The sequence below is a fragment of the Lagopus muta genome, chromosome 22 (genome assembly GCF_023343835.1).
Source record: "Lagopus muta isolate bLagMut1 chromosome 22, bLagMut1 primary, whole genome shotgun sequence".
Classification (NCBI taxonomy): Eukaryota; Metazoa; Chordata; class Aves; order Galliformes; family Phasianidae; genus Lagopus; species Lagopus muta.
The window spans coordinates 2585773-2602410 of NC_064454.1; the positions used below are offsets into that span (position 1 = coordinate 2585773).

A 16638-nucleotide genomic window follows, 5' to 3' on the forward strand; every position below is an offset into this window, starting at 1 on the left:
TTTTGCTCTCAGCTTGATGCTTTCCACAAGCAGCATTGGTTTGATGTCTCAGAGCAGCTTTGGTTTGTGCAAACGTGCAGTTTGCATGGGAGAAAAGGGGAGGTCTGAGTGCCTGATCTCCCCTGGGCAGTGGTTCCTGCAGGTCACCTGCATTCCCTTTACAAATCCTCACTACTGCAACACACATCAGTCATTGACAGCCTTGTCATCCAGAATCACGAGGCTTGGAACAGGTCTAAGACTATAAGGCTTCATTGCCATTGCAAGCTTTTTCATTGTCTTCCAACAGGAAATTAAGCAGGCAAGTCAGCCTGTAGTAGGAAGGGGGTCACGGGATTTGCAGTACCAAAAGCCCTCCATAGAAGGCAGCAATACCTGCCACTTGAAACAGTAATTGCCAGCTATGCAGTTCTACCACCTGAAGGTGATAGGTGTTACAGGCAGAGCTCAAGAACACAGAAGAGGGTTCTGGTGGTCCAATCTGAGTTACCACAGCCACCACACGGTCCGAAGGTCCTGGAGCAGTCAGGGTGCTGCAAAACCCAAACTGCTCAGATGGCTCAGACAGCTTTCAGCTTTGCTACATGGGGATGGAATTGGCACAGCAGTTCTGGAGACTCATCAGGGCTCAACCAGGCAGAAAGAGCCCTCCAGGTTCTGCACGTCCCCTAAAAATCACCAGCTCAGGCACTGTGTGTGAAGCTTTACCAACAAAGCGCTGTCACACAGCAGCCAGGGTACTGACTGCTCACTGCAAACCACACCAACCCAGCAGCCCAATTTCAGGAGAAATCTAAGCAAAAGAAGGGCAGATCTGCTCTATCCATACCCCGCTGCTCAGCCCCTGAAAGGGAAGGAACACAAAGAGCTCACAAAGCCAACTCCCTGCCTACTCTGCAGCACCACAGGGTAAGATCAGGAGGAAGCAAAGCACTCCTTTACAAGCTTTCTTGCCTTAGGCTGAGTTTTTCTCTCCCTCCTGTCCATTAGCAGTCATCTTTAGCTGTTTTACAGCTGTGATGTCATGAAGCAGCCAGCCCTGGTCCCTTTTGCTGCGTAATTCCTTGGCTGCTGCAGGGCCAGGCTTGCTCTCCTCTGATGCAAAAGGATTTATCCCTCCTTCAGAGCTGGTTCCCAGACCTAAAGGATTGGTTGGGGTGCAGGCACTGCAGGGACACTCTGCACTCTCTGCTGCCTGTTCTCAGCCTGTGTGTGTGACAGCAGTGCCATTCCCATGGTGGCATTTCACACTGCCCACACACACGCTGCCGCTCAGCAATCCCTGCCCAGCACACGGCTGCCAGCCAGTTCCCTTCAGCAACATTCACCTAAATGCCAGGCTGTGAGCCCACAGCTTTAATCCCACATCACACTCAGCCAGGAGGGAAGGAGAGTGGAGGAATGGCTGCTTTTAGCTACCAAAATCCCCTGAGAGCACAAAAGCTTGCCTCACCCAGAGAACTATACGACTGCATCCATCTGGGGAAACAAGGAGCTGCATGGGCAGTTGGAACAAGCAGCACATCATTTGCAGTGCCCTTGTATTTTGTGGTCTGTGCTCTCATGCTGTTTGAATAGCTGAGGCCGCTGACAAGGTCTCTGTCCTTTAAGGGCTCTGGTTGAGCGCTGCAGCTCATTTCCTCAGGCACTCATAGGAAACAGGGAGCAGAATATGTCCCAGTTACATCAACCTTATGGGAACACGAGATCTTTTAGACCTTGATCCTGTCAGATGTAATGTGTCAACGGATTGAAGAGAGCTTTGTGTGCTGTGGGGGAAACGCAGAAGCAGCAGGACACAGAAACATACAGCACGCTTGTAAAGCCACGTTCCCTCACAACCCTACTGCTAACCAGCCTGGGCAATTCACTTTGACTTCTTTCATTTTCTTCTTCATTTTTGGTGGATATCAAACTAAGAAGACAAACAGAATCTTCAATCAAAGCGTAAGGTTTTTGCAGGACTGAGCATCTGTGGGCTGAAGGCAGCTGAACATTACGGCACTATGCAGCAAGGGCAGCCCTTCTGGAGAGCAGATGTCTGTTACACAGTTCTCTGATCCCTTCTTAACGATGGTACCTGAGCACATCATAATCTGTAATGTAAATCTGACTGCAGAGCTTTACAGCTGTGAGCAGACACTTGCTAGGAGCACACTGGCCCATTGAGAGTCTGTACGCTCATGCTGGGGACCCCAGAGCACAGCCACCTCTTGTCCTCCTCTGCTGCTTGTTCGGACTCTCCTCCTCATCAGAAGGGTGAACAAAACAGCAATTCGAAAATGGAGGCTGCTGGCAATGGCTAACAGCAGAAAGGCAAAGCCCAAACTGCAAAGCTGCACTCAGAGTTTGCCAGGAACAGACAGCATTCAGTCCTCAACAAGGACCCTTGTAAGATCCCTACAGCCGTGCCAGAAAAAGAAATACAGTCTGCCTCAAATCCTGGGCAGCAATTGCTGCTTCCCCTCCAGCTCTGACCTGCAGCTCTGCGTGCAACACTGGCACGGCAGCCTGTCTGACAGCACCATTTCTTACCTCCAGCCTTTTCCTTCCTTCCTTTCCTCTCAATGCCCCAACTCTTCTTTGCAGCCTAAAAGCAACCTGGACATCTCCCTTGATCTGCTGAAAGCACACTAATTTCCAGCCAGCATTTGCTAGCAGGGCAGTAAGGGGGGGAAAGAGGCAGAAAGACCTAATTGCAGGGCAAGGCCAGAGCTTTTTGCAGGAAAAGCTTTCAGCTCTGAAGTGGATGAGGACTTGGAATAGATGGCCCAACACTGTTTCTATCTGCAGCAACAGCTCATTTGTAAAAAAAGAAAAGGGCTCCTGGGATAATTGCACAATGGAGGTTGGGTGGCTGCCTTCTACAGACAGAAGCGTGAGCACTACACAGGAGTCTCTGATCCCAGATAAAGTCCCTCCAGTGCCTGCCACCCGCTCACAAAGCTTTCAGAGCACTTGACAGCTCCTCTGTTGCTGATGTGCTCTGATTGATGCCTGTCACGCTAACCAGCATTGTCTCATTGCATCTCGCACACTCCCGTCATCCCACATAGATATCCATCTGCTGCCTCTCATATTGGACTGGAGAGTCTTTAGGGCAAGAACCATTGGCATGCCCTCTCACCAGGTCCTCACATCCCATGTATGAAGAAGAGACCATACCTTAGTGCAATTGGCAGCTTTCGGCTCAAGGTCGTTCAGGGTGACCAGCTCCCGCAGCAGGCTGCTCTCCTGGTAGCCTCCCTTCACTCCTCGCAGTTTGAAGTACGCCTGAGATCGCTGGAGGATCAGTCTGAGGTTCACAGCAAACCCTGCCATGTCTATAGCAAAGGGCCGATGGGGGTCAAACACAGTTTTCCAGCCGTAGACCTTCCCTGCTGCGTTCACTTTGGGGGATTCGTAGCGCAAGCCACCGACAAAGGCTACTGGCCACACCGACACCTTTCTGGTGCTGCGCATCTGGAGGCAAAGGAGAGAGAAGGGCACGGTGGGGGTGTGCTGAAGGAGGGGAAACACACCTCCAGCAAAACACCTTCACCTTCCCAGTGTCCTGCAGGAGACACGTGGGGCTGGGAGCCTGGGTGATGCTCCCAGGCACCGCTGTGACTTGGAGCAACGGAGCTTTGTGCATCGCTCACCTGTAAAAGGATGTGCATCCTGGGGCTGCAGAAACGTGGTGTTTTGGGAAGGGGCTCACAGCCATGGGACCAAGCGTGAGCTCAGCTGCTAGGAACAAAGCTGCAAGCAACTGAGGTTTAAGTGATTTTTTTTTTGGTCAAAAGGCCTTCAGAGCTGTGGGACATCAGTTCTCTGCATGGATGGTAGGGCAAGTCAGGACAGCCAGGGGAAAAGCATGTTGTCCAAGGAATCCGGGAGCAATGTATCTTGGAAGAAAGGTATTTTCTCTGAAAGCTGCAGTCTCAAGCTATGAGACACAGGAAAGCTAAAAGTGTGGTTAGGGGGAGCTCACGAGAGCAGGGTTGGGAGGAGCACACAGGACAGGGCGTTGCAGCTGGCCCTGCTACCCAGAAGGACATTAAATGCCTCTGCTCCCAAAGGGGTCACTAGAAATAGATAGGAGCTGTCAGGGGACACTTCAGTGTGTGTGCCTGCCAGTGCAGATGATCAGAACACCCGTCTGCCTGCACTCCCAATGGCTGGTCCTGCTCTCTGGCAGCCTCAGCCTCACGCTCTGCTCTCAGCCCAGGCTCTTAGATCAGGGATCTCCCAGAGCTAATCTCATCACTGCTAATTACTGCAAACGAGACCAGAAGAGCTCTGGCACTTGCCCTTCTGCATTATACACACGCTAACAGCAGTGCCTGTCCACAGGGAACAATAATGCGTGTCTTCTGCATTTCACAGCACGTTCTGTTGGCTCCATGTAACCTTAACTGCAGCTCTGTATCAGAGAGGAGAAGGCTCTCTCAGCAAAGCACACGGGTGAATGAAGGAACCCTTTCTGCTTTATTAATGCAGAGTCTCTCTGAAGATGCTGCCAGCACCAGCCTCAAAGGAGGAAAGTGGAAGAAAGACATTCAGCTTGAGTTTGCTTTCAGCTTTAAAAGTGCGTATATTCTGTGGCTATCCAAGCTGAAGTGAGAGCCATCAGGGAAGAGAAAGGGGCATGTATGGAGTGAATAAACAGGAGATCCCTGGTATAGGAACTGGCAACCACTGGAGGAGGGGGGAATCCTACTTTTTTTGTTCCATGCTGCAGGATCTCAGCCTCAGAGACTATGGGAACAGCTCTTTCCTGAGAGGTGAGGTACACATCTCCCTCCAAAGCCCTCTCCAGGCAGCATAAAGGGCTCCATGTTTCCAGGATATGAAGCAGGCGATGTCAAATGTTCCTTGTAAGCATGGCAATCCAGTGACAAGTGCACAGAACATCTCTGAACCAGACATCCTGCGAGTGCTGTGCTGGCACCACTCTGCAACGGCAGAGTTCTCTGCTGTGCAGAGCAGGCGTTGGGTTCTTGACAGCTACAGAGTTTAACCACTGAACATGCTGGGATGAGAGCAAACAAACGCAAACAGCAAGCAAGGAGCAGATACCCCAGGGACTCCTCAAACAAGAAGAAACAGGGATGAACAGACAGCCAAGTGCAGTATGTAGGGATGGCAGAGAAGGCAACAGATGACAGCAGATCAGTCTGGAACCTCCTCCAGGGTGGGATCTGGGGGTTCCCTTGCTGGGCACGTATGCCTGCCCAAGCACAAAGGACAGCAGATGATGTTCCAACCCTAACAGGTCTCTCCAAAGCATAAGCAGCTATTTATCAGCTCTCTTGATAATAAATTAAAACTACCTACATGTTCTTCTTGCTCAGATCCCACCAGCTAGCTCCTGCTTTGTGATGACCACTCCTCCTCCTCATGGAAGTGTTTAGCTTGGGTTTATGGTACCAAGAGAAAAGCTTTATTCCTGCTCTCTCAGGAAAGCAGCACAGCTAAAAGCCCCAACTGCAGAAGCTGGGAGTGTGTGAGCAAGGCCAACAAGATCTCTTTCAATGCTGCCAATGACTCCGGTGACTGGAGCATGGATGCGTGCCTCCTGACCACGTGCCATAAGCTATGCTGGGATCCCCATTAATTTGCATTGCTTTTGACACCAGCACAAACACTGCAGTCATGTCACCAAGCCCCAGATGAATCACAGAAACATACATTGGCTTCACTTGGATGGGACCTTAAAGATCCCCTTCCCAGAAACATCCAGGACAGCTGCAGTGGGATCACTGCACATAGGACTGATCCAGAGCACGGGAGAGGATGTATGCAGCAGCTTTCGCAGCCCACATACTGAGATCAGCTGGCTGGGGCTCCTCCAGCAGGGTCTTACCTCCTCAAAGAGCTCCAGGCTGTAGGTGTTGTCATCATCAGCAAAGTAAACAATCCCGGGCTGGCTGTTGTTTTTGTTAAAGGTCTCTCTCAGCCACCTCAGGGCAAGGTTCCTCTGCATGGTCCCCCGGGGGATGCGGGGGTCCCTCATGTCTCCCCGCAGCTTGTAGTTGCGAGGGGTCTCCACGTTGAGGTGGGTGTAGTTGAGCCCCGTGTCCCGTAGCAGCCGGGTGATGAGGGGTGTGCGCCTCTGGGAATCCTCCACCAGGATCCAGTGCAGGTTTGGCACATGCAGCAGGGTGTTGGCCAGGCGCGTCAGCTCTGCTTTCTGCACGGGCCGGCTGTAGGTGGGTGTAATGACGTGGATAGTGGGAAGGGTGTCTGACCACGGGGGTGGGCGAGTATAAACATATTCTGTCCTCACCACCTCCACAATGTCCCGGTCCGACAAGCAGTATTCCTTGGAGTCCAAGCCTGCAGCGAGATCACGCCGGGAGTCACCACCATCATCTGAGCAAGGGTACGAGAGAAGAAAAACCGCATGGACTCAGTCCTCCGACACCCCCCGTCCCCCCAGATGAGCCAGCAGGCTGTGTGCTGATAGCAGGAGGTCACCCTCACAGCCTGAGAGGAAAGGAAACAAGCTCAAAAGGAGGCTTGAATAAATAAGTACACAAATTAATAAAGGAATCAGGGACAAACACCCGTGAGAAACAAAGTTCCTGCTGCTAGAAAAGCTGCATCCATCAGAGCCTGAGAGCCCAGGACAGCGGTGCAGCTGAGTGCCCAGAGGAGACAGACTTGTAGAGCAATTAGATCTAGATAATGAAATTAGCAACAGGGACTGATGATCTGTTGTTCCCAAAGAGCTCCAGCGCTCTTGGCACCACGCTCAGCAGGGCAGAACTCATTGCACTGGGACTAGGAAGTGGGGAATCAAACTGGGCTGGAGCTGTGGAACACACGGAGTCCCTGTATCACCTGAAGCTCCCAGCAGCATTGCTGGCCAGGACACTGCATACCCTGCTGCTTCCTGACAGGCCTGGGATGTGGCACAGGGAAGCAAGAGCAAGGCACTCTTCAAATCTAGAAACACAGAGCAGAAATACAGCCCCTCATTGTAGGCTTTTTCCTGCCGAGGCTTTACCTGCCTCTGACTGACTTCTCAACAAAGCCCTACCAGTTTCTGAACATGACAGCCCATTCAGTATAGTGGATCTGAACAATAAAGCAGCTCTGTACAGCAAACAGAGTCTCTAGAGCATAAACCAACCCAAACTACTAAAACCCTTGCAAAGCAAGACTTGGCCACAGTCAACTCAAGGTTAAAATAAATAAATAAATAGAAAAAAAATCATGCATTTGTCACTTTTCCAGCCTGCAACTTTCACACGTTCACACTACTGCAGAGCAGCAGGAACACCAGCATCCACAGTTAGGAACTGAGAGAGATAAAGGGGCACCACCACTCTGAGGTACGCCAGCTGCTTTCTAGTGGGCGCCTGATTCTTACAGCCCCAGATTCTGCAAAGCCAGCTGCTGCTGGGGACTTCAGATGAGAAAGAACAGGAATAGACTGCCATCAGATCTGACCCAGCAGGGTACTACCTGTGTGTTTTTCACAGCACGTTACACATATAGCAGCACAGCCTTTGATACAGCCCTGAAATGAATGAGGGATTTGTACTCGGCAGCTTTGAAGGAGGGAGGGTGCGTGTTTGTGGACCAAAATGTCCTGCACAAGTGGGGATCAGGCCCTATAGAGGGTGAAGCACATCTGCATCACATAACACAGCTCTCTGACAGCACAGAGCACCAGAATCAATTCAAAAACAAAACTGCAAAATGCACTGGATATGGGCATAAAGTAATTAGCCAGCATGGAGCCTGAAGAAGAGATAGTTTGCAAACCCTCCCAGATCAAACCCTCCACTGTAAATCCTGGCACATTTATCCACTGTCACTGTGTCCCCACTAGCATATAGATGCATACATCTCATTTTCAGTACCTGCTACCAAAGGATCTCAGAAATGCATTACAAGCACATAACAATTTCTCCCAAGAGCTTCAGGTCGGTCTCTTTCACCACTCATTTTCCACTGAGCGCTCATAGAAGCACTCTCAGAGGAAGCATCTTACCAAGGGCACCAGCAAGTTCAGGACCAGGTCACAGCATGGCTGTCTCTGTGCTGTGACTTCAATGTCCACAACCATTCACCAACAAACTGGTCCTAGTTTTTAGGGCCACCAATTCAAATCACCATACAGACAGGATATTTTTCTAAATCCCATTTTGGAGCCCAATAGAGATCTCACATCCTGTGAAATACTGTTCACCTTTTGGAGAGGATCAGTCTCCTTTCTCTTAAGTGCTGTCCTGAGCCTTGTGGGGGTCCAAGTCCTCCAGGAAAAGGTAAAACTTTTCAGGATGGACTCTGAGCTTCTGACAATTCCAATGGCTCAGCAAAAGACTGCTCAGCAAAAGAATAAGAAACTGCTGAGGATGGGAGTGAACGTTAAAATGAAAAGGGTAGAAAATCTCCCAGAGCAAGGTCCTAGAGACAGAAAATGAGCTGGCCTTCTTCCCCAGAAGGATGCCCAGAGAAAGGAACAGCCAAGAAGAAAGACTCCTCCCTTAAAAAAAAAAAAAAGAGAGATCATTGGGAAATAAAACAAAAGTACTTTCCTTCTGTGCTCTGTTCCACTGAATCTGGATATAGGTGGGGAAGAGCTCTCCAAGAGTAAGGAGCATACCCTGTGGCTTGGAGGTTGATGTCTCCAAAGACCCCTGGAAAGCACAGGGCCGTTCCTGCAGCAGAAGTGGGGAAGCTTCTGCATGAGCATGGACCAGGAGCTGAGATGGGAATGGCTGCCATGGAGAAATGAAATGAGAGAGATGAGGACGAGGGAGTGATGCAGACTTGGCATGGGCCGGTTTGATTTCTCTCACCCTTGTGCACTGCAAGCAGTGGAGCAATGGTGCTCTGGTGCCAGACGGTGATTAGTAGCGTCCAGGGCAGAACTATCAGCACGATAGCCAGGATGTCTCGTCTCTTCGGCATCTCCAAGACTGACTGGACCCACAGCTCCTCATTACCTAACAGTGAAAACCCCAGAGACAGAACAGCAGAGCAAATGGAGAACAGAAATAAATGGGCAGGAAGGAACAGGGACAGAGAAAGAGAACGCGAGAGAGGGAGAGAGCAGCGAAGGCGACACGACTCGTAGGTCTTACCAGTGCTTACAACCCACCCATTGCAGAAGCAGGTTTGGAGGGGCCTCAGCTGCTGGGACCAGGAGAGCGCTTCTATGGGATGCTGTTGGGCCCTCCAGCAGGAACCTCAGGCACCCATCTGGCAGCAAACCTGCAACACAAAGCAGAGATATCAGGCAGAGAAAAGTACCAGGGAACTGCTCCAGAAAGCTCGCCAATCCTCCCTGAGAAAAGCAAACTAAACCAGGGCAGCGAGCGACAGAAACACGTCCAGCCCCTCCAGGAGAGATGGATGCCTCCTGGGTGCTCAGGGCTCCTTTTTCTTTCCCCTTCTACTCACTGAGCAAGCCCACCGCATCAGCCGAGCAGCACTTGCTCAATATCACTTCTGATCCATGCCCAGAAGGGCCCTTCACCTCCAAGCCATTGTCCCACAGCTCACTAAGCACAGGCCTGGGAGGAAGCAGAAGCCACACCAGCTGCACCACTTGCCTGACGCAGCAGTAAGTGCTCTGACCAGCAGCCCCAACCCTCCATGGGACAACTGGAGGGAAGGCTGTGCTTGTGCTCATAGGGATATGGCTGCAGCAAAGCCAGCAGCCCCACATGCTGCCTGTCTCTGTAATCCCTCAGCTCTGACCATCCCACTGGCACCTCTGATGCAGCCAATTTTAACTCAGGCTTCCAATGGCCTGTTCAGGTTTGTTTCTTCCATCTTGGAGGTGTTGCAAGTAGAGTATATTAAACTGCCACAATAGCTTAGTTTGATTCAATACAAGCACATACAAGATTTAAGCAGACTGTATTTTATCCCAGTATCTTGGCAAGAGAAGTACATCACTTAGCAGGGATACACACGGCGGACAGTTTGCAAACATGGATAGCAGTTTAGTACCACTGTTCCCTGGTGGGGGAACACATTAGCCTGCTGCTTCCAGGGCTGCATTGCAGACTCAGGAGAGCCCAAAGATTACTGCAGACAAAGGCTGGAGGCCTCCATGCTGGGCAAAAGCTCTAATCTCTCACCCTCATAGCCACAAGCTCCCTGGCTTTTCTCTTTCCCTGCAGTGCCCTAGAAACCATCAGATTCCCTCCTTAAATCACAGGGGAGCTCCTCAAGCCCAGGTTATGGATGTGATGCATACAGATGCTGCTTTGCGGATGTTTTTCCTGACAGCTTTTTCTGGAGCTTGCTTTTTCTCAGTTGCACTGGGCAGTCATGGAGAGATCCGGGCTCAAATCTACAATTTAGCCCTGCTCAGATTGATCTGAATCTCCCTTGTCTGAGCCTTGACTATTGGGCTGCACAGTGAGTCTCTGGCACCAAGCCCAAGGGAAGACTTGAAGTATAATGGCTCCAGGAATGGATGGGCTGTCCCTTTAAAGTACAAGCAAGTGGTATTCAAGTCCCTGGATGGATTCTGACTCTTCCAGATAAGCAGTTTAATCACAGAGGTGTTCGTTTGCCAGGGAAAACAAGGGGTGGGGAAAACACAGATAGGCCTTTGTCCTTCGAATGCACATGCAAATCCTCAACAAATGTTTTGGAGACTCCTTTACTTTAACCTATACAAAACCTACACACACAACTAAAAATTCCCAGCCAGTTCCAGGAGGGCTCTCTCTGGGGACAGATCTATACCCACACCAAAACCTGTGCCAGGAAACAACAACAAAACCCCAAACCAGCCACCAAACATGTCCCTTCTACTGGGAATGGGGCTTCCTACAGCCTGGTTTGGGGAATCAATGGCAAGGAGACTTTCTGAGCCCCAAGATAAGTGCTGTGCAGCTGGGCAGCCTGCAGGCTTTCCAGGAAGCATCTCCTGGCAACGTGGGTTTGTCCTTAATTTTTTCAGAAGTGGAGAAATCAGCCTCGTCCAGACAAAATAAAGCAGGGAGAAGGAGGAATTGTTCCAGCAGACATCAGCCTTCTGCTCCATCCCCTTCCAACTACTAAAGCAAGAGAGATCCCACCTGCCTCACACTGCCAAGGCACATGGTGCCCTCAGGAAAGAGCATCTGGCCTCATCCTGCCGTTCTGATAGTGCCCGAACAGAAGGCACCGAGCAATGGTATCCTCTGATTTCCCTGCTAAAGCCAGAAACACCCTCTGAGCAACTGATAGGGCACAGAAGGGTGGCTCTGAAAAGCACCTTGCAGCACATCTCTGAGAACACAGCAGGTATCAGACAGTGACCCTGCAAAGAGGTGCCTGCATGGGCCAGCACGCACCAAATGCCCATTTGCCAAGGGAAGCTTCCCCCAAAGTCAGTACTTTCACCTTTCCCTGCCTCCTGCTAATCCAGTCCCAAATTATCCACATCTTCCCACAGCACAGTCCAATTCTGGGCTTCGTGTGATGGAGAACGTGCACTATTAGGCTGGGGCAGTGCTCTGATTTCTATGCATACAACAGAGGAAAGCCAGCAGGCTCCAACCATTTGTCCATCGGTCTCTGCTGCAACAGTTCCTTTTAATTTGCCACAGAGCACTTAGCAGCTCCCTGGTCACACATCTGTCACTTGGTGCTCCAGTGCCAGCACAGCTTTGCTCCCAGCCTTGCTCAGGCTCCAAGGGTCAGTGCTCTGCCATGGGAATGCATCCCACCTGCAGCTGCCACCCACATTTCTGCACCCCCCCAGCACGCACAGCACTCCAGGTGCTCAGCATGAATTCACAAAGCGATGTTTTATTGATGACCCCAAGAAAACTGACTGAAGGACACAGTCAGAATTCTCCTGGGCCTGCAGCTCACAGCAGCTAACACTGCCAGGGCCTCGGTGACACCACCACGCTCCCTCCCTCCATCACACCTTAAGGCTGCAAGAGGTGAAATCCATTTTCTCCTCCAAACAACACCAGTGAGGAAATAGATGGTCGCCTCTGATTTCATGCTGCTGCTGAGGAAAGTCACAGCTTGGCAGTTCAAAGCAGAGGGCTCACCCTGCAGCCTGACAGCCCCTTACTGCCAAGGCTGCCCCAGGATGTTTGCTGTTGTTTGTGGGGAAAACAATGCTTCTCATCCAGGCATCCGTTCCCCTCCTAATACCACTCTCTTTTTCCCATTGAAAGGTTCAGAACAAAACCTGGCTTGTCTCCAGTTTTCACTGTAGGCTTCTGCTATCTCCTCCAGGAAAAGGAGGGGGAACATATTTAAATGTGAATTAATTAAAAAGAACACGCTCCATTTGGCTATATGAAAAGAGAAAATATTGAAAACCAAAGCAAAATAGACAAACCACCAGCTCAACTGTAAGCAATCCTGGAGTTAAAACATTCCTAAACCAAAGGTGTTTCGCACAGGTTGGAAACCTGTACTTGCTGGAGAAGGATCTGACAAAGGCTCACGTGGTGGGAGAGACTCCTCGTCCTCCGGCAGAGGGCAATGGTGGCAAGGCATGGTGATATCAGAAGGGCATTCATCTAATAAAAAAGCTTTAATAAATCCCAGAGCCATGCGTTAGTAACGGGTTGGCTTATTAAACGTGGATGGTTTCTTTTTTTAAACCTGGCTAATTGGCGTCAGCTCTGACACTTGCCATAGGGAACGTTGGCTTGCTCTGCAGTTGGGTTTTGCATCACTTTCCCCTTCTCTCTTTCTGTAGGGCTGCTCAGCCCCACATCATTGCTCCTCGGCTTCCTCCTATTGAACAGAAGCGATTTGGAGCACGTTCAACTGAAGAATGGGTTTCACTGAGCTTGTGTGCACACACATCACTCACCAGAATAGAAATGCTGCCTAGATGGAACAACACCAAAAGCTCCAAGCCACCCAAACAAACATCCTCCATGAGCAGCCAGGAGCACCAAGCTCCACTTCTGGGCCCAGGGGATGCCTTACCCTGCCCATGGGCAGCCCCACAGGGTCCTGAGCAGGAGCTGCTGTTTGGCAGAGAACCCTTGCAAAGCACTGGCTGAAAATAAAGGTAGCAATAAAGCCTCTTGCTCGTTAATTACCCTGTAAGCCATAACTGCCTAAAAACCCCATAACTTTAATGGGGGCTATTATAAGTATAGTAACAAAACTACAAAGCTAATTATGGTTTAGTTATTAAGTAGAGCATCGCTAGAACTGAGCACACAATTACTTATTCTTTGATATAGGGGGCTGCTGACTCCACCCTCAGCTCTTCCCAGCTTTCTGGGCAGAAGGGCCTCAATTGCAAACCAAGAGAGGGAGTGAAAATGCACCAGAAATGTTTCTGATTTCCACTGCCCCTCTGCCAGTAAAGGCAGAACCACATCCAGCCATTGGAGTCCAGATGAGACCCTCCAGCCCTGAGCCCCTGGTTGCAATGAGAACACAAACTGTCTCACCAAAAAGAATACAGCCAAGAAAAAACCTGAAACTGAGCTCCTCTGAACAACACTTAGAACTGAAAGCAAGCATGAGGAAAGTGGATCAAGGGAGCTCAACACAAGCACAATTAGTTTCTGTAACTTATTGCCACAGGATACTAAGGAGAACAAGAACTTAACAGGATTCAAAAAGGGATTAGTTGTGTATATGAATAAACTGCATATCCAGAATTAGGATGAGCCACCCACCCAGTTTGGAAGACATACACCGTTTGGTCTCAGAGCTTAAGCCAAATTTTAACAAGCATCAGAAACTTTCTCCTCTCCAATTAACCCCTTCCACACTGCTCTGCCTTGACAGATAGCTGCAGAGATAGGCAGGGCTGGGAGCAGGACAGGAGATGCGATGGCACTGCTCTCACATTGACAGCAAACATCCTCACATCTTGCTGCTTCCAACAGCAAAATAGACCTTCTAAGTCCTTAAGAGGTTTAACGCATTGTCCTAAATGTGTTTTCTTTTCTGTACAGAAAAGCAATCAGCACAGCAGCTGCAGGTATCGCTTTATTGCAATGCTATTGAAGAGAGCTGAACACGGGCTTTGCAATCTGCTTGCTCTCAGCAAGGCACCATCAAAAAACATGTCACACACTTGGCAGTGGGAAGTTTGGGTCCTTGGGAACCTCAGCAGCCAGGCCCTGGCCAGCAGGAGGTCTGCTCCAGCTGCTCCCAAGGGATGTGCTGGTGGATCGGGGCTGCTCCAGCCTGGAAAGCTGTGGGTTGAGTCAAGCCTTGGATTAGAAAGCTCTTCCAGCATCCGTTCCTCCTTGATCATTTCACACACTGTTTTCATAAAGCATCTCTCCTCCTCTCGAGATGAAAAGCCGTTTGACTTACAGCCCACTTCCAAAATAGAACGACAACTGGGAGTTGTTATCTTGGGGAAATGCTGACGACACCCATGAAAAGTCGTTCAGCTTTTTCTGAGGTTGCTGTGGGTGAATGCTGAACGTGTGCTGAGGAAGGAGCTCCAACATCAGCCCTGCTGTCCTTCTCCATGAAGTCTTCTCAAGCTGGTGACACAGCAATGCCTCAAAATAGCCCTTTGCTCAGCTAAGGCCACGTCAGTGTTGTCAGACGTATCTCTGGACTCTATTTCCATCTCCATGGTCTGCATGACACTGAATATTTTGCGCACCGCTGACTTCCATGGATTTTTAGAAGTGACATTAACAAAGGATGACCCAATTTCAACATGATTGGTCTAATTTCCAAAGCTCCATAAGAGGCTTTGCATATGCTTTGTCCAAAGGGGTTGATAGCAATGAACCAGAGGTGTCAGGCTGTGATAGACAGGTTCCTCTTTTCCCATTCAGCAGATTTCACAGGAGCTGAAGACGGAATCATTTAGCCAAAGATGCCAGGCTAACACTGTGCTCCCTGGGGGCTTGCCATTCTCCCTCTGCCCAAAGAAACCTAACAAGCTGAACATGCATAACATAGCTGGGTGATGAAATGACCAGAACATCTGTCAGAATAACAAGTAAGGCTCAGCTGACCAGCACCCCCAGATCTTTCTGTACTGCCAAAATTCAGGATGTGGGAATCTGGCTGTGCAGAGTGGCTGAGATATGCTGGAAACTTCCTCCAACAGATGTGCCCATCAAACACTAAGAGCTATGCCCAGCAAGCCACATGCCCTAACAGTAGCTCCCAGCTGGCCCTGCAGTAAGATCTCAATTCCAGCCCTGGACGTGGCCCTGTCACCTCTCACACCACTCTGACACCAAACTTTCCAGCTTGGGGACACATTGGAGCCCTCCATTAGCGTCACCAAGTCCACACCTAGGATGTGACTTCAGGGCTGCCAGCTTTTTCTTTTAATGAGCGAGTTCTTCCATCCACCTCCCCCCAAAATAATCCTGCTTTATTGTGAAAGAGATATTAATAACCTGATTCTAGTGTGCTAAAGAGGGGAGAAAAGGAAGACTTGGGAAGCTGGTGAGCATGCTGGTTCTCTCCAACTGCAGCAAGCCACCACCACACGCTCTGAAATGTATTGAGAAGGGCTTACATTTCCATCATTTTTCTTCTTTTTTCAGCAGCAAACACCAAGTATCTTAAAGGTGCTTTGTCCATGAGCACATCTGCACTCCCACCCCATTGAGCCACTTCCAACGTGCACTGCGTGTGAGGAGCTGCCGGAGCCTGGCACTGGTTGCTTTGCATTTTAGAGGCACTAAGAGCAGCCATGCAGGTAATTCAAACCGAAGAGCTTCTGTGCTACACATCCACATGTAAATTCCTGCCTTCTTGCACACCGCCTGCTTGCAACAAACGAGCTGAGCTTCCAGGCTGCTGCACCCTGCTCCAGAGTCCTCCGTAGCTCAGTGACAAACCCTCCAGCACCAAAGCCTGCCTCAGTGCAGTACAAACACATTCCTACCCCAGCAGCAGTGCTTGGAGGGACAGGACCGTTCAACGACATTTCCTGCAGCTTCTCACTCCTGTGGCTTTGAGGGACAGATTTTGCAAAAATGCAGCTCTCTGCTTAGAAGTCGGCCCCAAACTGTAGAAAGCAAAGCAAATTCCCCAGCTCCCATCCCCATTAGACAGCTTCTTTAAAGAGATGAGGCTCAAATCCTAAGCCCTGCTCAGTGCTGGGGGGGTTAAACAGCACGCAGAGACCGCCAGCCTGTGACCTCTGCAAAAGTCACTAATGGGACTGAGGGATTAACATCGATTCTTTCAGGCTACAGTAGGGAAAGGGGGTGGGGAGGGACCTGGGATGATCAAGCAAATGCCCAACTATAATTCAGCAGCTTGCAACACAATCAATCGTTGCTTGCCGTTCTGCAGCCCATTTGTGCAGCCACAAACCTACACAATATTCTCCTTGGAAACAGGAAGGTCATTTTAAAACTACCTCCCTTCAATTTCTGGTTACTGTTGAGATCCAAGAAGGTCCCCTCACCCCATGGTGCCAGCCAAAAGCAAGTGCACAGGGCTTCTTCCATGATGCACTCTTCCTTCTTCCCCTATCTCTTCTCTCCAGAGCAAGCACTGAAGCTTTGCTTGCCTGGGAACCGGCATGCTTGGAGCTGTCAGGGTAACGTGACCCATCTGTCAGCTGAGAGGCATTTGGAAGGAAAGGATTTCTTTGTGTCTACCAGCAAAACAAACCTGTGTGTCAATCCAATCAGCCCACAGCCATTCCAGCACTGCCCAAGGAGGTAGGATTTGGCTCTCGGTTTGACTCTGAGTGCAGAAGGC

General features: G+C 50.2%; 1 protein-coding gene across 15 annotated transcripts in view; it reads right to left on the reverse strand.

Annotated features, from left to right (window-relative positions):
- The window catches only part of B3GAT1 (beta-1,3-glucuronyltransferase 1), a 46229-nt gene that overhangs the window by 4931 nt on the left and 24660 nt on the right, over positions 1-16638 (reverse strand). For 5 of the 15 annotated variants that reach the window (XM_048968264.1, XM_048968262.1, XM_048968278.1 and 2 more), the window contains exons 2-5: positions 9101-9213; positions 6272-6357; positions 5849-6188; positions 3166-3462 (exon numbers count right to left, since the gene is read on the reverse strand). In XM_048968264.1, coding sequence (XP_048824221.1) covers positions 3166-3462; positions 5849-6188; positions 6272-6357; positions 9101-9213 — 836 coding nt within the window. Of the gene's footprint in view, positions 1-3165; positions 3463-5848; positions 6358-8798; positions 8946-9083; positions 9214-16638 lie in introns of all 15 variants that reach the window. The other 10 variants (XM_048968270.1, XM_048968267.1, XM_048968269.1 and 7 more) reach the window with 6 other exon arrangements.